The 25,314-nt window shown below is 34.0% G+C and overlaps 2 protein-coding genes across 2 annotated transcripts in view; one reads left to right on the top strand and one right to left on the bottom strand.

The window, feature by feature from the left end:
• Positions 1-25,314, bottom strand: part of LOC149483031 (protein TAPT1 homolog) — an 87,342-nt gene that overhangs the window by 5,318 nt on the left and 56,710 nt on the right. The gene's annotated exons all lie outside the window — the stretch shown is intronic.
• sr (zinc finger domain-containing protein striped) overlaps positions 8,438-25,314 on the top strand; it is a 42,286-nt gene continuing 25,409 nt past the window's right edge. The window contains exon 1 of the mRNA XM_089703193.1: positions 8,438-8,901. Within this exon, the coding sequence (XP_089559319.1) occupies positions 8,625-8,901 (277 nt within the window). The 5' untranslated portion in view covers positions 8,438-8,624. The remainder of the gene's footprint in view (positions 8,902-25,314) is intronic.

Here is a 25,314-nt window from a genome sequence, read left to right as displayed (position 1 = left end):
CGTTTTTTCCATTCTTTTCGGTCTTAGGCCAGACGCATCCAAGATTTACCCGCTGTTTTAGAAATATCGTCAAATATTTAGAATTTTAGAAATTAGTATAATAAGTTGTTAATATATTCTAACAGAATATAGCCTTCATGCGTACGAAAAATACAAATTAAAAAAATCACATAACTTGCTATAAGTACCTACCTACATATACTTGTGTAAAAACAAAACATGTAAGATATTTGTATCAACTGCAACGTATCGTTTTCCTATTTCATTTTTTTCATTTTGTTCTTTGTCCTCATATTAAAAATATGGTAAATAAAGATCATAAACACACTGCAGTAACATACCAAATAAAAATTAACATGATAAAAATGAATAAAAGCGTCCAATTCAATCGATGCACAGTAACACGTAATATGATATGTTAATTTGTAGCATCTTTTAAATTCTCATATAAAATCAGAATAAATAGCGGGTTATTAAGATTAGAAATTGACTCGAAAACAAATAAGAGGTCTGTATGGTGTTAAATGTGGATATTAAAGTGCTTAATATGGATATAACCAGCGGCGATGGTACATTAAGGCGTTTAAGGGATTTACATTTTGGCCTTCGTTGCAGTCACGCTGCGTTCATCTAAATCTCATTATGGCTTTATGATAATGTCACGAGACAAATTATCTCTCTTGTACGCATAAAAACAGAGCAAAGCAACATCCCATAGTAAAAAAAACAAAATTGAATAATTCACCTAAATGTAAATATATAATATAAAGATAAGTTTTTAGGCCATAGCATAGCACATCCTTGGCCTGTGTTGATAGTTGCAAGGGTAGAGCCGAAAGTTCTAATCACGCCCTATAGATCAAAATCCATAATGTTTTATTTCTATTACTTAGTGATTATCATTTTATGACTCTGCTATGTACCAACAAGATGAAAATCTATGAATAAATGTATTTTGTAAGATAAAACAACTCACTGTTATCTTAAAACTAAAGTTTTACGTTATGCTTTTTGGCGATCCTCACGATCACTCCCTATTACCATCACTCGTTTTTCTTCAGAACCATCACTAGCCGTAGTTTGTAAGAATTTAGATGAAATGCTAATTTTCAGAATTTACCTTTTTCTATGTTATAAAAATGATATTATCAGATCATATAGATAAATTAAAAAATTTAATCTGCTCATTCATTATCAAATCCTCGAATCTTCAAGACGATTCGAGTCTCATATTTCGCAAGGACGATGCAATGAGTTTTAAGCAATTGCATTACAAAATATGAATATGAAATTCAGTCGTGGGCGATAAATGAGTAATGCAACTATTAACAATGCACTTTCACTTGATTTTCACACGCTAAATCTTTACTAGAAATTAACATCCTACGTTGTGAAATTATAACAGTTATCTTTATAAAATTATTGTTAGAGATTGGCACTAGTTAGGGGTATTTCTTCTGCCCCAATATATTCACAACTGAAACCCAACGAGTTTGAGTTTAAACATCATCTTTAATCATTACAAATAAACAATCAAACCTTTCCTCTTATTATTAGTGATATCAATTACTATTTTATTTTGTTTAAAAGTAGGTAGGTACAAAATTTACAATTCCTTACACTTTATTTCGAAAAAGGTAAATAGAGAGACCAATGCAGATTTTGGAGTACGATTCATAAATTAATAAATAATATTCAGGTTGAAAAGAGTGAGTGCGCCGTGCACGCGTGTCAGAAGTGAAACTTTGGCAAGTTTCTAAGATAGATACCAATTCATGACGGTATTGCCATGACGTGACCTTGAAATTTTACTCTCAACGCACCTAAAGAAGTTTCAATTCAAAAGTATTATTTTCAAGATTATTTATTGTCCTTAAGATACACAATATAGTAAAGGCGTAGTCTTAGAATTCGCAAATGACGGGGAGATGTAGCAAGTCATTACGGCCACTCCGCGCCCTAGAGCGCCCCGGGCCTGACCCCCGACCCGTGGTCATTGCGATTTATGACCTGGGTTTGTTCCAAAGTTATTGCTCCTTTAATTTAAATATACATACAGTTAGTTTACAAGAGCCTAGAACGATTTGTTATGTTTGATTAACTTTGGTAAGTTTATTTCGTTATATCGGTTTAATATATCCATTTGCCAGTCTCTTTTCTTTAAAAATTGTCCCAACAAAGTATTTAAATTAAGCTCTAAACTTATTGTTGATCATATTTCAACCGTATCAAGTAATATTCTTGAAAAGTTCGTATTCAGGTTTTAACTTCCATAAATTATTCAATGAAACAGAAAATTTATTACTTATTTACTAAAATCACACACTTATATTGAGACCACCTTATTCATTGCTATATTTAATTTAATAAAATTATAGTGCATATAATTCATAACAACATCGTGTTAAAGTTAGTTAAACATTGTAAAACATTCTATTACAACAGCCTTAATTTAACGTTACGTCACACCGATTTGGTGGTGATTGAAAAAGGAAAAGCGGACACAAATTACCGACACTACATCAAGTGCTAAATAGCACTTATCGACGCCGAATCGTCGGAAGATTGACTACGAAAAATACACAATTTCATATAATAAATCAACGTCGTAATGAACTGCTGCGGTAGCGATCTCAATACTTCATTATTTATTACTTTCAACCTGATTTTTAGAGGAAACCGCCGGTTAACGCGCCGTAATCATATTAGTATCGAATGCTGGCTCTATAATTTATATTTAAATGCCACTTTTTTGATGGAAGAACAATTATTTATTAATAACATCAGACCGGTGTTTGTTTGTGTTTTTGGTCGTTATCTTTTAGAGCCTGGAATATCGAGTTGGTAGAATTAAATCTATGAGGATGTTTTGATGCCATAATTTTTGTTAACTGCTTCTTTTCGTACTAATCTAATAAGTAAATTCATGCTCTTTGATTTTCTATAGTGCTTCTAAAAAATAACATTATATTATTAACGAGAGAGAGTGAGTATTGATAAATAAAATAGGAACAATGAAGGAAGTATGAAATACGTAACATTTGTACAGTAAACAAAAGTCGCTTATGAAGGTTGTTAGGCCAAGTTCAAGATGACCTCGCCGAACTTTTGCGTCTTATTTCCTCATAATTTTCTTTTGCAATTCGGAAAATTATATTAATATAAGATTATGGAAGCGAGTAAGAATCTATTTCGTAATATCTCCTATTTACTCACATATTTTCAACCGACTTCAAAAAAGAGGAGGTTTTTAATTCGACTGTAATTTTTTAGTTTGTTACCTCAAAACTTTCGACTGGGTGAAGGGTTTTTGATAATTATTGTTCTATTTGAAAGCTGATACTTCCCATGTCAAATCCTATTTAAATTTGCTTTATTTCTGACAATTTGAAAGCGGCTTAGTTTTCTGAAAAAAAAATGGGTTTTATATGTTTTTAAAGCTGAAAGGAGGCGTTCCCTATCACATAATACCAAATCATACTTAACCAAATTGCTTAAACCTCCGTTCAATCCAGGAAACGGCAACATTAAATCTTTATTCAAACGTACAGCAATGACTCCGCGATTTGTATTCAATAGCCGATCTAATACGGTGTTAGTACGGACAGCTGGATAATTTATCTCGCGAGATCGCACCCCGGCCTTGCAATTGACGGTAAATTGCTCCCGTGAATGCAGATTGTATTAGGATTGTTTAGCTAAATGTGGTAGGGAATTTGTTGAGGTGTTGAATCGTGAACTGCGTAATTGTCGCTTTGCAGGTTGATTCTGTTGTCAAGGTTTAACTACATGAAAGCGCTTTTTTATCACGCACCCCACAACTTGCGCCTAAAGGACTGTTCCACAATTGGAAATGGTTGTCTGTGTGCTCCATTTTATGAAATTCTTTCTTTAAAGATTACTTTGTAACTTTATGTAATAAAATTGAAGCTTTAAGCTCGGTTGTTCCAATCGAGTATCAAGAAATGAATGATTACATGGTATTAATATGCATTTATATAAAGATGCAGCTTTACTAAAGGATGGAAGCTTTTTGATAATCATGTGGGTATCTAGCAGAATTATCAGCGTTGTGGAGTTTGCCTCTGCAACATTATGCTGAGTCAGGGTCTTTTGTAGCCACAATGCAAGACTTAATTATTGACAGAAGTGTTGTAATTTCGAATGTTATCTTATGCTATTTTATTTTTGTTTTTTTTTTGTATCTTTTTTATTGTGTCTTATAATGTTTTTTTACATTATAAAACATTACATATCATTGTGTTGTTTGGTTGCAATAAATCTTTTTTGTATTGTATTGTATTATTGATAACAAAAAATGGAGAACATAATATTATACGACACTAAATTTTATATCACAAAAATATAGAGTGTATGCAAGCGACACCATTAACAGTACATAAGCATAATATACCTTGTGAAATAAAAGTATTCAATGTATGAAGTCGAGACATAATTGTATAACAAAAGCTACAGCGCGTGCAGTTAAGCAAGCTTGTCACGGCTGAGTAATCATAACCGGCTATTTGTTAATTACGTCTCAACACATAATTAAACGGCCACATTATTCAGCACATTCAAGCCTTGTACAAAATACATCTGTGTAATGTAATGTAATGCATGTTTGCTTTGAAAGCGTCGTTTTTCTTCAGTTCGCGACTCGGCTTTGAATGTAGCAATTAAACTGTTTGAAAAGTCGACGGTTAATGTAGATAATGTATTGTGTCGGCATAATATGTGTATTTTTAATCATGAGGCTGTAGAATCGAGAATATGTGAAAATTTTTTGTTTTGTTTATAGATGTGTCATGTTTAAAATCACATATCTATCGTTCTGGATCATAATGGGACTATGCGATGATAGTTGTTAAAATCCCACGGTAATAACATTATGTTTGTATTACCTAATGCTCTATTTAAAGAAAAGTTCCAAGAAAATGGGATATAAAAAATGGGAATTAAAACAAAATTCTAATGGGTAGGTATTTCGCATAATTTGCAGATTTCGGCTAAAGAAAACACGAAGCGTTAAACATTTTTTAAGAAATGATAATTCAAATCTTTATAGTCTCTTTATTACACATATTTATTATTAAAACTGCTCATTGAAATAGAAAATTATAAAATGATGCGACTAACAACCCGACGCTCTACTAATCGAAATCCACACAGAACTGTTTCAAATTGAATGTTTATCTCGACACAGTTAACACTATATTAAAAACAGTTTAATTTTATGACACGAGTTTTCTATTCCGATGTCCTTAAAAGTACATGTAAGTATATCTAACTGATCAAGTGATCAGAGTATAATTTCGGCGGTGACGCGCCCCGCTCCATATAAAGCCTTCCTACTCGCCCCCGCAGAAACAACATGCTGATTATCGAACCTGGCCTTATTAGAATGTTAATTTTATCAGTATATTTTTGGTCAATTGGTTACTCACTGTGTTTATCTGGCTTTTGCTGTAGCAGCGGCTCGGAAGTTATACCTACCTGTTGAATTATTATTAGGAACGTTGTAGGCATAACTTGTTATGTGTCTTTTGATTGAAATATATATTGTTTACTTTAATTTCTTCAAACTAAAGATTAAAAAGTTATCTTTCTAGTATTCTTTAGTCATAATGCGAAAACATATTATATTGTTACTCATGTCTAATTTAATAAAATTAAAGAAAAATCTTTTCACTTATTCCAGAAAACTGTTAGGGCATTTTACGAAGATTCAGTAAAGCAAAGTGTAAGCTTCATTCATAAATGCAAAAAGGCATAAACAATAGCAATTATAAATTAACAATCTTACATAGAAGTGCTTATTCTCACCCTGCTTAGAAAATTCTTTGCTTTTGCTTACTGCAATTCAAAGAACATCGTCTACAAATAACCACTTTTAACTTTCCTTATATCCTTATATACCTACCTCTATTATAAATTTCCCCATTTACCTTCAGCTAAAAGTGAACAATAAATAACGAAACGTTTAAAACAGTACGCGACAATGTGCGGGCGTTGTTGTAAAGTTCGTTTACTTAATCTACTTAAATATTAAACTCATAACGATTTCGAGAAGTAAATACTCCTACGCCATTTCGCGTAACGTGATCTAACATAACATTTTTAACAATTGTTTCGCCAAATGAAACCCACATAATGTTAAACATTTGTTTAAAGGCTTCTAGCTAGGGCTGCCTAGGGCTAAATACCTTTTGAGATAGACTGTATGATTTAAAATCTAAAATTGCAGATGTTCTAAAAATATCCTTTAATCAATAAATGGTCGATGAAATGTTTTCATTTAATTAATTTTAATGTCTTGAGAGTGTATTTGAAGAAAGCTGCCCACGTTTCAGGGAATCCGCCGTGGGTGAAAGAACTTATGAGATAAAATATACGAATAAAACGTGATGCTTTTAAGATTTATTCTTAATTATATAAAATACTGAATACATTGTACATGTAACTGTAATGATAAAAAGCTTACAAATTGAACAGAAAATAATTTGCTCACAAACAGCAATATATACATCAAATATGTACCAATTTCCCACGTAGGGCTTAAAGAAATTAATCACGTACGCAATAATTAATATCTCAAAGCCCGCAGCCCTACTTAGCAATCACATTCGTAGGCGCCGGAAACCCGTGGGCGGCGCGAATGATTTCCACAATTTTCACAATACTGACATATGAACTTTGTAACTGAATCAAACAGTCCAATAGTGCCTAGTGGGCTAGTGGGCTAGTCAATCACAGAGTGGGCGGCTGATTGATATCTACACTAATAATAATATTATAAGAGGAAAGAGGAAAGCCTTTTTGTGTTTGTTTATCCATTTATTTGAACACTTAATTGTGCTAGCAATAAGATACAAAAAAAAACTTTTTCTAAAGGAAGATGCAGCACAGAAGGCAGCTTAATCACTTATGAGTGATCTCTTCCAGGCAACCAGTTTGTTTGTTTGTATTGAGTAGGTTCTAAAAGTACTGGACCGATTTGAATGATTTTGTCACTAATAGAAAACGACACTATTAGGAAGTAAAATAGACTATATTTTATATCGTTTTTATCCTGGGACAGTTAGAGAAAGAGCTTTAAAATAAATATAAAAAATGTGACATTTATTAACCTGCGTGTCAATGAAAATAGATTCTTTCAGATGTGGCGAGTATTTCATTAATTTTATGTGTTGTCGATTATGAAAACGTTAACTGATAAGTACATTATGAGTACATTTTTACTATTTATCTTTGAAAATAACATGACAGTTTTTGTGAAAGTGCTGAAAAACAACAACAACTTTATAGAAGTATAGAATTTACAACTTACACCCCGAATATCATCAGAAGAGAATCTTAATAATTCAGAATTTCTTTATTTAATTTAAATCAAACAAAAATTCTATTTTTGTGTTGTTTACTACACGAAGATTTTTCTATAAATAAGTAATATTGAGAAATGAAGGACGGAGAAGCAAATAAACATTAAATAAATAAACAATATAAGTAACATTCATGTTATTAGTTTTACCTGTTATATCATACATTTATTTTGTGTCATATTTTCAAGCGAGCTTTTCCTCGTATATACGGTTTATCAAATAATAACGCCGCTAAGGTGCACTCACACCTTATCTTAAGCTGCCCAATTTCCCAGCCTACTCACTTGCACTTTGACATTTAGACGATTCGGAGGTTCGGAGATCAACAGGTGGTTGTCATGACAACGGCGGTGGCGGCTCACGACCTTTCCTTATTTCGGTCTTACAGTACCCGTGTATTGGACGTGGGGAAGAATTATAGCGATAACAAAGAGAAATAATTAATTGGTGTTTAATGGAATCATATTGAAATATCAAATGACGTGGGCTAGGTCGACCATTGAACTTGATTCTTATACGTAAATCTTAGCCGTAGGTAGGAGTGCTACATCATACGAACCTGCTAGTTTATCTTTGGAATTCCATTCTGAATTGTTCTAGAATTAAACACGTCCATACGGCATACATAATGAAAAAGCCGTTACGAACATAATTGATGAGTCGATGCCTACGTAAATACATACGTCAATATGTCATTATAAAAATAGAAATACGATGTACTGCATCGTCGCGTTACGTAGATTCGAATATGATCAATGTTATTTTTAGCCCAAGCATCGGACGTAACTTCTCTGCTATCTGACCGGGCCGGCGACGTCACGGGCTAATTGTGGCATCACCAAAACGGTATAGCACGAAGGCGGGAGTGATTCAGCGGTGAAAGTGGTAGATGACGCTCGGCGAGCCTCCGTGCCCACGCGCTCGCGAACTGCTATCCTCATTGTGCGTCCCGCGCTTTTCACGCTCGTACCTCGCGCCATTTTCCCGCGCACGTGGGCGACCGGCGAACCGAGCGAGGCCCTCGCGCGCCATTAACGCAGCCGGCTGAATGAACGCCGAACGCGGGCTGCTCGAGCCGTCCATTGATAACGCGCATCGCACGGGGGCGGCCGCCCCGAGCTCTCAATGCGGCGTGACCCGCGCGACGCGACGCGCGTGCGAAACCTGTGTTCATTTAACAGTAGAGATAGTCATAATCTGTGATCGCGTCAATTATCGTCAAGTGTGCGTGTGGCTGTGCGTATGGTGGTGTGCCAAGTGCGGGGATGCGCTCGTGCGATGCTCTGTGCGATCGCGATGCGCCGGCCGGAGGACGAGGAGTTGGGGCGGGACGGCGACGAGTTTGTCGACATCTCGCACATGCAGCTGTTGGTGGAGGCCGGGCCGAGCGGGCTGCACTACGGGGGCCCGCCGCCGCCGCTCGCGCAGCCGCAGCCCTACGTGCAGTCGCCGGCGCCGCCCGCGCCCTCCACCTCCGTCGACGACCTGTTCGCGCTCTACTTCACGCCGGCTACTCACGGTGAGCCGCCGCTACACCTCCCATAGTCTGCTGCTGTTATCAAACAGGACCAATATAGCTATAGAACTAGAATAAGAATGACGGATGAATGCAAACTGGTTATGGGTATGCTTAACATAATATAGTGTATATGTGTACCTTCATAAAAGTTACAAGATTATGTTATTTAATAAATTCAGTTTCATAAAAATTTATCGCGATCAGCTAAACGCTACATGGAAGAAAATACGCGCCACAAAAAACCACGTGTTATGCATTGATACTCGAATTAAGACCTTATTAAACAATACAACTGAAACCAGTTCTACAGCGTATGTGACAGGAAAAGATGCCTCATTAGATAAGGAAAACATCATTATACCGTTTATCATTATCACCTTAACGAGGTTAGTGTTATCCTAATTCCTACCTCAAGGAAGAATTTGTACGAAAACACCTAAAGGTATAATATTTATTTATTGACCTAGCTGCCCCAACAGACGTTGTTTTGCCCTTGACCCTTTTTCGTGATTCGCTCCATAAGAACCTTGTGTCTCAACAAAAACGTAAAAAAATAAGCAGAAAGGGTCGAGCCATACTCGAGATTTACACTAAGCAACAGATTTGGCTATTCATTTTTGTTCTATAGAAAATACAGAGAAATAACACAAATTTTACCATCGATAGAAATCCCTTTGAAATTGTATATTCTCTCTCTTGATAACACTGACTCTACCAATTAAAATGTAAATGTTTCTCTATACTAATAAATATTCATCTACGGAGCGGTACTTGGACTAGAGTATTGAAAATGGACAGGACTATATCTGAAATAAACAAACTAAGACAGGATCAAAATTATAAAAAATACATCACACGCACATCCTAAAAATAAGTGTCCAAATCTTAATATTTTAAGGCAAACTTCTGTATGAGCGCGTTTGGCATTAAAAAATAAACCTTTTTTTATGCGAAATGCGCTAGGTATCATCAAAACAGTAGTATTACAAAAGTATAAAATCATCATCAAGTCAACATCTTTAAGTTATTTTTATATGGTTTGCAACATGAGTACCTAATCATAACAAAATCTCAAAATGAAAATGTATTACGCTGGTAACTGTTCTAATTTATTCTTCAAAGATTTCTTTCAAGAGCGACTAGCACCCTTTTAACGAGGACATTCTTTGGACATTTGAACACGTAATTCACAACAACTCTGTAACACGCAATGTGGCCAGCACTTTGCAGCTTCTTGATTCAACTTTCTTGCTCAATAAATGTTTCCCATGAATACGGGGCTAAAATTAGCAATTGTAAAGGTCATTTTTTGCACTTACTGAAAAGTTCCTGATCGCCTTTTAATTGATTTTTTTATACATTTGCTATGACATATCAGGTTAACTGACAGATAAGCTGAACATAACTGGAAGCGATGAAAATGGCCATTTGAATAATAATATACACAAGTCAATAACTGCGTTAAAAACAACCGACTTCAAACTTGCACTTGCAACATTTACAAATACAGACAAAAATGCTCATAAAATAAAAACTACTGGGCCTATCCGAAAAAAATTTTTATGGGACCAATTCGACACCATCCCGCATCGAACAAAAAAAGAATCACGTAAATCGGTTCAGAAACCACGGAGTAATCGGTGTACATACATAAAAAAAAACAATTGAAAACCTCCTCCTTTTTTTTGAAGTCGGTTAATAAAGAAAATGCAAGAATAAAGTATTCTGCAGTAGTCAAAAATTCAAAATTAGCAGTTTACCACTACATAATATAGCAATAATTTTTAATAGTTTGTTTCATGACATATTCATTTTTATCTCAATCACTACATAGTATAAAACAAAGTCGCTTTTTCTGTCCCTATGTCCCTATGTATGCTTAAATCTTTAAAACTATACGCAACGGATTTTGATGCGGTTTTTTGTAATAGATAGAGTGATTCAAGAGGAAGGTTTTAGTATATAATTTATTAGGTTATAGACAAAGCGGGCGAAGCCGCGGTCGGATAGCTAGTTGTGTATATTATGATAAAATTATAATATAATAATAAATCCTAGGTATTGTATCTAGCGGAAAGCTAGTAAATGATAAAAGATTGAATTCTAAATTACTTATAGAGCTTTTTAAGGTATCCATAAAGGTTCTCACGTAGGTACTTTTCAGTAAGATGCTCCTCGTCAGAGTAATGTCGGCCTGAGGTGAAAGCTCATTGATCGTGAATCGAAATACACTGTACGGTTGAAACTTGAAACCAATCCTTTAAATGAGACTTCGTAAGACCTCCGGACTTCCTACAGTCAATGTTTTGATTCGGTTTGGAACCAGTTTAAAAATGATATATACCTACTAGCGGTCCGCCCCGGCTTCGCCCGTGGTACATATGAAAAATAGATGTTGGCCGATTCTCAGACTTACCCGATATGCACAGAAAATTTCATGAGAATCGGTCCACCCGTTTCGGAGGAGTATGCAGACTAACATTGTGACACGAGAATTTTATATATAAGATAAGGCATTTAGTTTTTTTAGTGGTAGTCATACCGCCGCCCCGGTCCGCCCCGGCTTCGCCCGTGGTACATATTTTGCAATAAAAGGTAGCCTATGTTCTTTCTCAGGGTCTAAAGATTACCTGTGCCAACTTTCATCAAAATCGGTCCAGTAGTTTATGAGCCTATTCATTACAATCAAACAAACAAACAAACAAAATTTTCCTCCTTATAATATTAGTGTAGATATATTTGTTTCATATCTTTCAATTTCAGTAAATAAATATTAGACATAAAGCAAATTACATTAATATATTTTTAAATGAATATTTTTAGAGATTTCATCATAACATTCATGCAAAACATATTTAAGCTTAAAATTGCAATATATTCGAAGTACCTACTGACAAAAAAACCATCTCTACAATTGTAATAGCTTCTCGAAACAATAAGGAACTTGTTAAACTAGATTTCAGCCTGTATTTTAAAAGAAGAAACCGCATAGTTCCCGTTCCTGTGGTCTTCCCGGGATAAAGTAGCCTATGTCTTATTCTGAGACTTCAGCTACCTACATACTAAATATCATTGTAATCAGTTCAGTAGTATTTGCATGAAAGAATAACAAACATCCATACATCCATCCTCACAACTTTCGCATTTATAATATACTAACTTTCTGCCTTGTCTAAAACCTGATAAATTATATACTAAAACCTTCCTCTTGAATAACTCTATCTATTAAAAAAGACCGCATTAAAATCGGTTGCGTAGTTTTAAAGATTTAAGCATACGTAAAGACAGAGAAAACGACTTTGTTTTATACTATGTAGTGATTTGTAGGATGAAGCGGCTGAATATCCCTTAGGTAGTCAATTGATATTAATATACCTATAATGATAATCTGCCACTTAAATTCTGAACTTACGCATTACTATGAAACATTCATTAACACCAACCTGAACAAGCATTTACAAACTCTGGTCAGCATTCCACATATCCTTATCGCACCGGACGTTGATCTGTGTCTGCCGTAGGTATGGTATCTGCTCAGCACTGTATGATGCAACTAGATTAATCATAATGTAATATAAAATAAAATCAAAGTTATTATATACAGATATAGATCAACAGATTATTATTGGCAGTATAAACACTAAGTTGTAAATTAATGGTATCAAATCTAAAGTGCCACTTTAAGACACTCAGACTCTACCTCGATTTGCTATTTTTAAAGTAAGTATAAGTAAGTTCAGAATATATTTATCCAACTCTAAGTTACTAATTATTATATTGGTGATGCAATATGAACATTGAACGCAACAAATTTGCTTAATTCTATAAAAATTTTAGGTAACAAAGTAGATTCTCTGAATAGTTATAATCGCCTCTATTTTAATTCACGATTAAGAATTACACAGCCTGTAAATACACGTAATTTCGTTTTATTTTAAAATGTATGGTCGTATACATTTGTTAGTAATTTTATCTGTATTTGATTGCAATTTTCTATTTGGACTTGACAATGGTTATAAAGGATGGTAAAACTTTAAACAAAAAAGCAAGTCATTATAGAAGAGTAATTTGATTAACAGAAATCAACAGTTGCTATTTACTTTTTCAATATTACCAAAACTATAATTTTACGTGACTAAACTAACCTACCTTACATGAACGTACATGTGTATTACATGACTAATATATATTTATTAATAGGGATAAACAATAAACAAAGAACTTGTCCCATAGTTTCCATAGAAACCGAACTATTTTAAGGATAACTGGATAAATTGATGCCCTTTTAGCAAGGATAACGTATTGGATATTTTCCTTACGTTTCTTATAACCAAACATACGGCCACATCACTTTGAATATATTTGGGATTTTTATTAAAGAAAGTCGAGTGAATCTTGTTTTATCCTTTCGATAAGAGTAAATATAGAATTCTTCTAATTTCATACAACATATTATAGTTAACTAATATCATCATTCTAATTAGAACTTACTAATTAAACTTACTAATTCTAATTAAAAAATTATTTTCGTTTCAATTTCCTAATATATATAAATATCACGCTATGCCCAATAGGAATAGAGCAGCAGTAAAAAATGTTGAAAAAATATTCTTATTGAGACCATTGAGATATACATGATGGAGAAGACACCGCCTACATCACTTATGTTGAGCGGTTTTTTTCAATGGTTTTAAAGTGAAACGCATCAAATATGCCTTCGTGTGTGTTACGATATTGCACAAATAATACAAATAATACGGAGAAGTGCAAAGGAATAACTTTCATCGGTAAGTACCTAACTAGATAATAATTTTTAAAACTTATTTAGAGCAAAAAAATGGCGCACAGATTTTGTTCGTGGTGTCTCCTCCATACGTAGTAATATTATCTCAATGATTGAGACCTATTTTATGATATGACGTACCAGTAACCCATGTATTAAACTGGGAACTTTTTCTATAGAAAAATCGCTAACTAAAGCAATGTAACAGACAGATAGACAATTAGACTTTTAGTTTGTTAAAACTTTTCTTACCTTAGCGGCAATATAAAGTCTATTTATTACATAAAATTTACAGACATCCACGTGCCTTCTTCTAAGAACTACCGGCAGCAGCGTAGAATTGACTTACTTTTCTCTTTTACTAATATGAATCTCCTAGATATATAAGAATTTTTGTCAAAGTAGAAGATAAATATTTAAGCTGTCTTTACCTAGATCTTCATTCGAGATATATGTAATCGGTTACAACCTTTCTTTATGCCAAATTTCTGTACTGAATGAATCTATCACGTGATCATTTGATGCCACATTATAGACTTATCATATACCCTAGCCTCCTAAATATCAGCTGACACAAAAATCATATCATAAATCGATCCGATGCTACTTTAAAGTACTTAATATTACTAATTATTGGACTACCCTGCCAGTCTCTTAGTGAACGTGTTCAACTACTGATCTACAGAGTTTCAGTCCAGATTTTGGTCATAAAAAATATTAGAGACTAGATTTTATCTAATTTTCACGTGTAAAGATGTCAGTCCTGTGTTTAATCTTTCTCAGATCGTTTCGGTCCTCCTTCCCATTGGTCAGATAAAGTGAATAGAATTGAAAAATTTAAAGTGAATAGAATGTCTTGAATTTTGAAGTAGCTGTTTCCGGCGGTTTCACCAACATTGCTTTGCTCCTGTTCGTCTTAGCCTTCCTCGATAAATGGGCTATCCAACACTGAAAGAATTTTTCAAATCGGACCAGTAGTTTCTGAGATTAGCGCGTTCAAACAAACAAACAAACTCTTCAGCTTTATAATATTAGTATAGATTTCTTGTCTTTTACACTCAAAGCACAGTTGTGATAGAAACTCTATACTATATTTCAGAACTTAAGTACCTTCATAGAAGTAATCGTATTCTCTAAATTTTTTTCTATTAATCGACTAACCTTGTAAGTTTTTCTGATTAACTAAAATATTATATTGTTTATTATCCAACTCTATATCATGTCCAATGGCGTGGTTTAAATATAGGTATTGCGAATAAAAATTAATTTAAGCATCCGCACCATTGCCACTTAAAAAATTTGTTTACATTTCACGTGAAAACAGGCTTATCAATACAATACAATACAATACAAAAAAAAGATTTATTGCAACCAAACAACACAATGATAAGCTTATACATTCGACACCATCAAAAAATACATAAAATTACAAAAATAAAATATATGATAACAATCGAATTATAACTAACATTAATTATATCAAACTTGCATTGTAGCTGCAAAAAGGCCCTGGCTCAGCATAATGTTGCAGAGGCAAACTCCACAACGCTGGTAATTCTGCCAGATACCCACATGACTAGTTTGCGCCTCTAAGATGGAAGGAGTATGAAATAAGATAAATAATAATAAATAGATATACAATAAATATAAAGGATAAGTTATATATATATATATATATATATATATATATATATATATATATATACATATATATAGGAGACAATATTTTTGGTCAAGTTTATGGGTAGTATATAATATCTATGTGTTAACCTTGAAATGAAGTCGATATAAGCAAGCAATAAGTAATAACAATATAATATAATATAATTTTGGATACGTATAATTATAGGTATTAGGTATTGTCGAAGAATATTAAATTACTAATGTTGGAATTTTAGCAGGAACGATTTGTAAGTGCGACGAAAGTTGGACTTACATTTAAGATTTTTTATTGGAGGGGGGATATTGTTCCAACATTTCGTCGCACTATATTTGAATGACCCACGAAAGGCTGAAGTTTTATGCTGCGGAATGGATAGTTCGTGAGTTCCACTCCTTAGTTCACCCCTACAAGTATCCCTACGCCACGACAACTTAGTATACAGATACCCTGGCTGCTTAGTATGTATTGTATCGAATAAGAGACAAGCCAATAATAACTCTTGCCGACCCTTCATCTTTAAAAAGTTAATGCTGTTTAGAAATGGAGTTACATGTGATCTGGGTGGAATGGTAACGCAGAATCTTGCACAGGAATTCTGGACCCTCTGAATGAGGCGCTGTACTTTACCTGTTAAACATGGTCCGTAAACGGGAAGAGCGTAGTTTAATTTGGAAAGCACAACGCCTTCACACAGCCTTATTCGTAGATCGACACTCAGAAAAGGTCGAATATTATAAAGGACTTTGAGTCGATAAAAACAGCTACTAACTAGGTTAGTAACATAATCTTCAAACCTTAACTGAGTGTCGAAATCGATGCCCAAGTTCCGAGCAACAGCAACCCGTTCTATAGAAATGGAGTTTACACAAATCCTGATATCTTCTTCGTCCAAGTGGGAGAGTTGCTTTTTAGAACCAACAACAAGATATTTGGACTTGGTTGGGTTTAGAACCAGTGCGTTCTTGCGAGACCAGTCAGAAATGCGTTCTAAGTCATCGTTCATGTTACGGACACATTCTCCTATACGAGCTCTGTCCACAGGTATATAAATTTGCAAATCATCAGCGTATAGATGATACTGACAATTTTTTATACAAGATGTGATATCTGCCGAATAAATGATGAATAAAAGAGGCCCAAGAATGGAACCCTGGGGGACTCCTCTACTCACAGGGACAAGTGACGAAAGGGCACTATTTCCGTCATTTTTCAGCAGAACCACTCTCTGAAAACGATGTTGAAGATAACTATTGAACCAAGATGAAGAAATACAATCGAATCCATAGAAATTTAGCTTAGAAATGAGAAGAGAGAAATTTATACTGTCGAAAGCCCTAGAAAAATCAAGCAAAGTTAGAATTGAAGGTTGACCATAGTCACGAGCAGAGAGCAAGTTGTCCACAACATCAATCAAGGCCGTGCAAGTACTCCGAAGTTTTCTAAATCCTGACTGAAATTCCGGTAGGATATTATTTAATTCACAGTACTTGGTGACCTGGTTATAGACAACTCGCTCTAAAATCTTAGAGAGGTAAGGAAGGATGCTAATGGGCCTCAGATCTTTCAGAGCAGTAGGATTGCTGTTTTTTGGTATGGGCCGCACCAGAGCTATCTTCCATTGCGATGGGAAATGTGAAGAGGAAAGAGATTTATTAATTATTGCAGTTATAGCAGGAAGACTATAAGGAACAGTTAGAAGAAACATGTCCCTGGTTATTCCATCAATTCCCTCTGCATTACTCTTGATGTCCAGGATAAGTTTATCATTAAAATGATTTTACATAGGTATATAAGGGATAAAAATCCCAGATTTTAATTACTTATGAAACATTGTTTTTCCTTTAACCGTACACCTAATCTGAAAATCAATAACACTAGAACCCATAAACAAATCTAAATATAAACGAAACCTACTTTGTCCATAAGAGCTTTCGACTAACAAAGTTAATCTTACTAGCTATTAGTACTTGAAAAGAGGTGGAGTTATGAAAAACTGCTAGCGTGTGATTGGTTCTGGTAAATATTTTCTCTTTTGCGAAACCGTTGTACGAAATTATCAGCCAATGAGGTTCGGTCAAACGGGATTTTATATTTCGATTCTGTTATTTACGCGAACTATGGTTCGCAACACGTGTAGGTTGCTAATAATCTAGATACATTATTTTATTCTGTTTTTGTGTTTGCCGTTCAATACAGTCGTATAAACTTTATTATAAAATTTCACTAAAAACAAAAGATTTATCCGATAAATAATGAATGAATGACAGTATGGTTTTATATTATGTAACAAAATATTACAAACTATTTTATTAATATAAGAAAAACACGAGAATAAGTTGAGAATTCAATAGTTTAAACGTTGCACTGATTCTCCAAAAGCTCTGCCAGCAAAAAATTGAAAAAAATAATATTAGTTATGGTCACATAGATAAAAAATAATGAAACAGCTCGGAACACTGGCAGAATACATCGATGGCATAATTAAAAAAAATTAAAAGAAAAATATTTAATTTGAATTCCATTTTCAAACACAAAATATAAAAGTTTGCCTACACCATATCAGGATATCAGCTTATCAATCCCTTCAATCCTTTGTTTCAAACTTCCAAAGCATGATATATAAATAGCAAGAAATCAGTAAATAAATATCTGTTACCATGTCGAAATGACACAGATGCCAATTAACTTTTTCATTTTGACTGTAATCCAGTTAGCAACAACCATAGGCGACAACTTATAAATAGATGGAATCGAATAATTTGAATGACAAATTGATCACAATGTTTCATTAATTATAATGAATCGCGGCATTTGGCAAAGGTGCAAAATGATTACAAAATTTATTAAATATTTGAAATATTCGATCTACCAAAATGTTTCTTAATATAGCTTAAATAAATGTTTGTTTGTGTTGAACACGCGTTTATTAGTTACACCTGTATGTAACCGACTCCCTATTCCTAAGACTAGATTTTGATCGACTAAATGGACAGAATTAATTAAAAAATATTAAGGATAGGTGACACATGATACAAGAATTTCATTAGTTTCAGCTTTTTTTAACTATATTAATTATTTTTACAAATAAGTTCAAAAATGTTCAATATTTATCTTATAATTTTTCTTTGGTAAAAAATTTAAACAGGTAAATAGAAAATAAAACACCATGGGTATACAAGAATTATATTTTTTATTTAAAAAAATAGTTACTCAAATATAATCATAGAGCATGCGGACATTTCCAAACACAGAAGCTACGTTCACAAGTATTATCTTTATTTAGAAGTCCACGTACCAACCATTCGCTCCTAGTTGCTCCAATTCGCGGCACTTCAAAGCAATCAGAAGCACAGTTAACATGCAATAGCATCACAAAGCACCCAAAGATGGCGGGTGTCACGTAAGAGCGCGTCAAAAAAGGCGCATCCCACGCGTCATGCGTCACTTTGGGCGCGTCGGCGCGTCAGAGGAGCCCACATAGAGCATTACACCTTGCCCCAAGATGACCGATACGGCTTTGATACGCCGCGTGGTAGCCGCACGTGCTTTGTACCACCGCGTGATCTTGATGCCTGAGAGGAAAAGCCTGCGGTTAAACAAAGCTAGAACACTAATTATGTAATCTGTAAAGAGACGTTTTGTTAGTTAGGCAATATACACCGCTAAGCTCAAACTCAATCATTTATTTATTCAATTAGGCTTCTACTACACTTTTGAAACATATTTTTACCTTTTACCACCGATTCGGAAAGCATCTATGGAGAAAAACCGGCAAGAAACTCCATAGTTGCTCTTTTAAAATCATGTCAATGTTATATTGTAATTTTACATAATATGTAACTTCATATTATATAAATAAATAAATAATCGTTTATTTTCCACCATTGTTTGCTACATACATTTAATGACCCAGGCTCTGTGCCTGTGTTCATACTAAGTTATATTACACTATTACAATGGCGTATACACGAGATCATTCAATTAGACATAATTTAAATATCATAATAATGTCAAAGCACTGTACAGTGACTCTTTTAACATACTATCTATTTATTTATATTTAGTTGTTATTGTCTATTTGTCGTGAAACGTCTTTGAAATCGGTAGTTACCATACACGGGTGCCATTTCAGAGAACCCGACATTAATAACTACAGAACAATTCGTAGAATAAAGTTATTCATATATCATAGGCGTACATAGACAGTTTTCTGATATGAAAATATTTAGAATGAAGTACATCTGGGTTTCTTTAAATATTTAACACTAAAAGCGACTTGCTGACAAATGTTTCACATTAAAATCAATAGTCATGTGCCGACACAATTTCACCAGATTTTTTAAGGTTCTAGTTATTTATCTGTTCTTTGTTGCATTTATGAAATAGAGAAAATACAAACAGATAGATATACCTTAAAACTTAAAACAAAGAACATATCTACCTATGGTAAAAGCTCCGTTCACCCTTTAACTTTTTACATTTTAAAAACTATGATATTGCTCTACAATCTCAAAAAACAAAACACAAACAAACAAACCTAGCCAATGACCAATTTCTTTGATTTTTCACCCATGAAAATTGAGTCGATTAAGTCAGCATTGACCATTGTCTGTTTACGCGATAGTTAGATTCAATACGCATTGTTTATGCAGACCGCACCTGCAACCCGTGCTCAATGACAAGGAACAATCGCGATCATTAGGGACCATTGACATTCGTCTTGTCTCACTTGATGCTTCTCAAACTTTGTAAGATAGAAAGGACGATGGAGTTTCGAAGGTTTTCTGTAAAACATGTATCTGCATTTAAAATTAATTGTTTGAGAAAAAAAGAAAAGAATTTTGTTAGGTATATTGACATGATTTTTAAAGAGCAACTATGGAGTTTCTTGCCGGTTCTTCTCCATAGATACTGGCTACTGCTTTCCGAATCGGTGGTAAATGTTAAAAATATATAATGACAATTCGAAAGTGCTTCTAAAAGAAGTCTATTTGAATAAAAGTTTGAGTTTGTTGAACCTAAGCATTCATAATATTTAGAATTAGTAAATAGAAAAGGCAAAATAACATTATGAATTCATCTTTTATGAGAAGGATTGAATAAACAATAATTAGACGTTGAAATAAGATTTTGATAAAATAATCTATCAAACTTGATTTCCACACAAATGTAACAGTTTGAAAATCCCTGACCAATCCACAAACATTGAGCAAGTTAATTTAAAAGTCGATAAATTATTGCTAATGCCCAATTTGTGGGCTAACAATAGTCGTTCCCGCAATTACTTAAACGTTGTACTGATACGATCTATGAAATGTTGTCTCACTACTGTAACACAAGATCTGGCAACTTGGAATTTAAGCTTTTCTCATAGAATTTTGTATCAGTTGTGAACAAGATAATTTCGTTGGATATTTAGTTTTAAAGCATTCAAATGCTTTGTAAATGAAAACTTTTTTAACAGAAATTTTAAATACGATTACGATTACGAGGCGGGATTCGAACCCGCCCTGGCAAGGCTGTTTAAAAATTTCTCAAAATAATTTATAACCTGTTAGAAAACCTTAAAGAGGTATATGTCAATTTAGAAACTATTATTGTAAAGGATATTATGCATGAAATTTTACACATATTATTAGGTAGATATTTATATTATTGTATATCGTACAATGCAATGAGCGCGTGCCGCATATAGATAAGCTGGTCTATAACATGTGATATTGAATATTAAAATAAAGTTATAATTATAATTTACATTTAACTTATTTAGCAAAGAATTGCAGCACTAACAATAACAACAGAAAGCTGCGCAATTTCCGTACAAAGCTAATATTTAGTAAGGATAAGGATACGCAAAGCTCTTTAAAAAAGTTGATTTTTATGATCTTACTTTAGAAACTAAATAATACGGGGTTTTATTAATTGTATACTTTAACACCTTTCAAACACAACCCACGTGACATGTCTTTGGCAGACATAAAATAACCGCGTAAAATCAAAACAAGTGAACGCTATCTGTCATTTCGCTTGAATCCCATCAATCCACATCAATCAGTTCCAAAGACCGCTGCGTAAATAAAAATAAGATTGCTTTAACAAAAGGTTACAGTATGAGTCACAAATGTTATTCAAGCGGCGTACGGAGTTTAGCAAATGTGAGCATAAAATATTCACGTCACTTTGAGATCTACTTATCTCCGACCGGAAGACGGTGGCAAACGTTTTGTTCTAAATCAGTGTACGGTTCGCAAATAGAGTGTATATTATATGACATGTGTTTATGTGAATGGGCGTAGGATAATAATGCAGAGATTCGTCTAAACAACAATAAATACTATCCGAATAGTAGACAAAATACATTAACAAAATATCAAAAAATTACAGAGAAAAAAAAATTCTAAATGTGTGTTCGAATTAGCAGCCAGCAATATTGAAACTGTTTACAACATAGCCCACGTATCGCGTCGAGTTTGATATTAGAGATTGATCATTGGCAGATTTAATATAATAGAGTCGGCCCAATTGACTATCTCGGAGATAGAACGCTATTTTATTGGCACGCGCTTAAAATATTCTTCATTGTTGATATGAAAGCACGCCCATTATACCGTATTGTCACCAACAAGAGCGCAGATTGCTATATTCCTGAATGTATGTTTTGCATATTGAAGCAATTGTATTGCTACTTTTTTATATGAACGACTATTATTGAATAAGAATTTACTTTAAAAGAGAATATTTGAATGACATTTATAATGATACATTTCGACTTGTAGAGTCGATCAATTAGCGTTAATTTAACGGTACTAATACGGTTATTTTTTTTATAATAAGTATAGAAGAACCGGCATGTGTCGTTCAACCAGGTAATCACTTAGGAAGGAGTATAGAAGTATTTTACGAGTTAATCTCAATCCTAATGAATACAAAAAAAAAGATAAAACTCGGCCAAGTAGGTACCTACTGTGACACAATAATTTTCTACATACATTATTTAGCATTACTAGCAGAATTTCCACGTCAGTCGTTGCTTACAATAAATCGTGTTTAAACATTTCTAATCCTTAAAATTCAACATAAAACAAAATAAAGCACAGAGTACAGATGGCACAGAATTCAGATACTATCGCAAGCATTCCGGCTCGCACGTGACAGACAAACGGCTACCGTGTCCGTGATCACTGTATAGTTATAGATGTATGGAGTTGATCCTTCTTCCTGTTGATATAACTGTAAGTTTGGTTAGAAGTTTGAGGTAAAAAGTGTTATTGAGTGAAATCTAATATTATAAAGACGAAGAGTTTGTTTGTTTGAACGCGCTAATCTCAGGAACTACTGGTCCGATTTGAAAAATTTTTTCGGTATTAGATAGCCCATAGATGGAGGAAGGCTATAGGCTATATATCATCACGCTAAGACCAACGGGAGCGGAGCAATGCGGGTAAAACCGCGTGGCACAGCTAGTCGTAGGAATGTACCTATCTACACTCTACCTACTTAGTATTGTTGAGATTTTAATTTTATTTATGTTAAAGCGTGGTTGTATTACGTAATTAAATACTGATATAATACTTTTAAGACATCTTGACTCGACCAAAGTCGGTACAAGAATGACTCGCAACTGCAGACGACCGTTATTTATAGGACAACTATTCGAGTGGCGTGACTGTGTGAGTCAGCGCAGGTGTTATTTGTGTTGTTTTGATCGTTATTTTGAATATGACATGTAATATTATTATTATTTGATAATTAAATGATTATTAATACTTTTATCCATTTGATTATTATTAAAATAATTAATTAAGTTCGTCAATTGATTTACTTTTAAAATATAATTTTATCTTTAAATTAAACGCGCTAACACGGCCATTCTGAAAAAAGCTCGTGCTCTGAGCGGTAATTCAAAACTCAAAATATCAATGATATAATTCACTGCAGCTGGTAACATTCAAACTTGTTATAAGTAGTACATTATCATACTGACAAGTGACAATCAGGTTATTATTATTTTCCGCCCAGTTGTGAGACTAAGTCACAGAAAACCCGTACAGACAAGTGGCATTCAATTCCATTATTATCTGCCCAGTTGCAAGCCTAAGTCACAGAAGACCCGAACAGACAAGTGGCATCCGATTGTATTATTATCTGCCCAGTTGTCAGACTAAGTCACAGAAGACCCGAACAGACAAGTGGCATCCGATTGTATTATTATCTGCCCAGTTGTCAGACTAAGTCACAGAAGACCCGAACAGACAAGTGGCATCCGATTGTATTATTATCTGCCCAGTTGCCAGACTTAAGTCACAGAAGACCCGAACAGACAAGTGGCATTCGATTGTATTATTATCTGCCCAGTTGTCAGACTAAGTCACAGAAGACCCGTACAGACAAGTGGCAGTCGATTATCATAATTAGTTTCCATTACCGCTAACACGGTCATCTAAATTTGGCTTTGGTACTATTCTTACACGTACATAGGACACAATAGTAGTCTAGCAATTGCTTGTACTTTTCGCTTCATAGCAATCATTGTCGAGTATTATTGTGATTTACATAGGATTCGATAGCTCAACGAGTTTTTCCAGCTGCGAACAGCGGCTTCTGTATCTCATCTGTATCTCAACTCTCAAGTGATAACCATAAGTCCTGGAACATAATTAAAAGTTAAAACACAAGTTATATCCGGCTTGGCCATAGTAAAACAATAACACAAAACGTCCTCGTACGTTCATTTGAAATGAGTACGGTAATTTATCTCGTGATGTCAAAACACAATGTATTATAACACAAACATAACCGCTCGGCCAAACTGACCTTATAAAACACCATCACATCCACACGATGAACTCAAACTCAAATATTGATTTATTCAACTGGACTTCGCTTAGAAGCGTTTTTCAATCGTCAAAATACAGAAAAATAATAATTTACCAGCACAATAGCTTACACTGGGCGCCATCGAAGGCACCACATTGGATCCAAATTCCATGGGATCAAAAACTTATTATTTGTGACATAAGCACGTCGTTCGCTTACCACAATTATTAAAGGCTCAAATATCCTGGACAGTGGACAACCGCCCGGATTGCACATCACATTATAATATTGATGAACTACATTACCGTTACAATACACCACAAACATTTACTTCACACAACGCACAAGAAAACACACATTGTGCGATTCATCCTTGTTTACTTGAAGTCGATTCAATCCAATTTTTCGTAGATTGAAGTCCACAGTGGTATACTGTCATGATGGTGACAGTGACAGTTGCACACTGTCACGTAGTATGATGAAAGAATTTGTGCCAGCCTGCCAGGATTCCGAGTAAGGGCTGGTTCATCTTCTACTTCTGATGTTAAAGCGTGGTTGTATTACGTAATTAAATACTGATATAATACTTTTAAGACATCTTGACTCGACCAAAGTCGGTACAAGAATGACTCGCAACTGCAGACGACCGTTATTTATAGGACAACTATTCGAGTGGCGTGACTGTGTGAGTCAGCGCAGGTGTTATTTGTGTTGTTTTGATCGTTATTTTGAATATGACATGTAATATTATTATTATTTGATAATTAAATGATTATTAATACTTTTATCCATTTGATTATTATTAAAATAATTAATTAAGTTCGTCAATTGATTTACTTTTAAAATATAATTTTATCTTTAAATTAAACGCGCTAACATTTATGTTTGTAATATTACTATCCTAAACTGACTTAATGGTTAGTATGGATGCTTAGGTACCATGTAGTAGAGCCATCAATTTATGTAATTATCCGATTTTTTTAATGTTGGTTTACCTGTAGGTATTTGATTCCAATTTGACTGAAATCTCTAACATATTGCTGTCTTACTTTATAACTAACCGAAGTGTAGTAAATAAAATTAAACTACTTGTAACGTATTTATAATTCCAGAAAAGCTTTTCTTTTAAAATTACAAGATTAATAATACT

This window comes from Colias philodice, chromosome 14 (genome assembly GCF_061535455.1).
Source record: "Colias philodice isolate Cphi_HAF_F1 chromosome 14, ilColPhil1 Martin Lab GWU primary, whole genome shotgun sequence".
In the NCBI taxonomy this organism is placed as follows: Eukaryota; Metazoa; Arthropoda; class Insecta; order Lepidoptera; family Pieridae; genus Colias; species Colias philodice.
The sequence above is the reverse complement of the archived record's forward strand: the minus strand, read 5'-3'. Positions and strand labels throughout refer to the sequence as shown.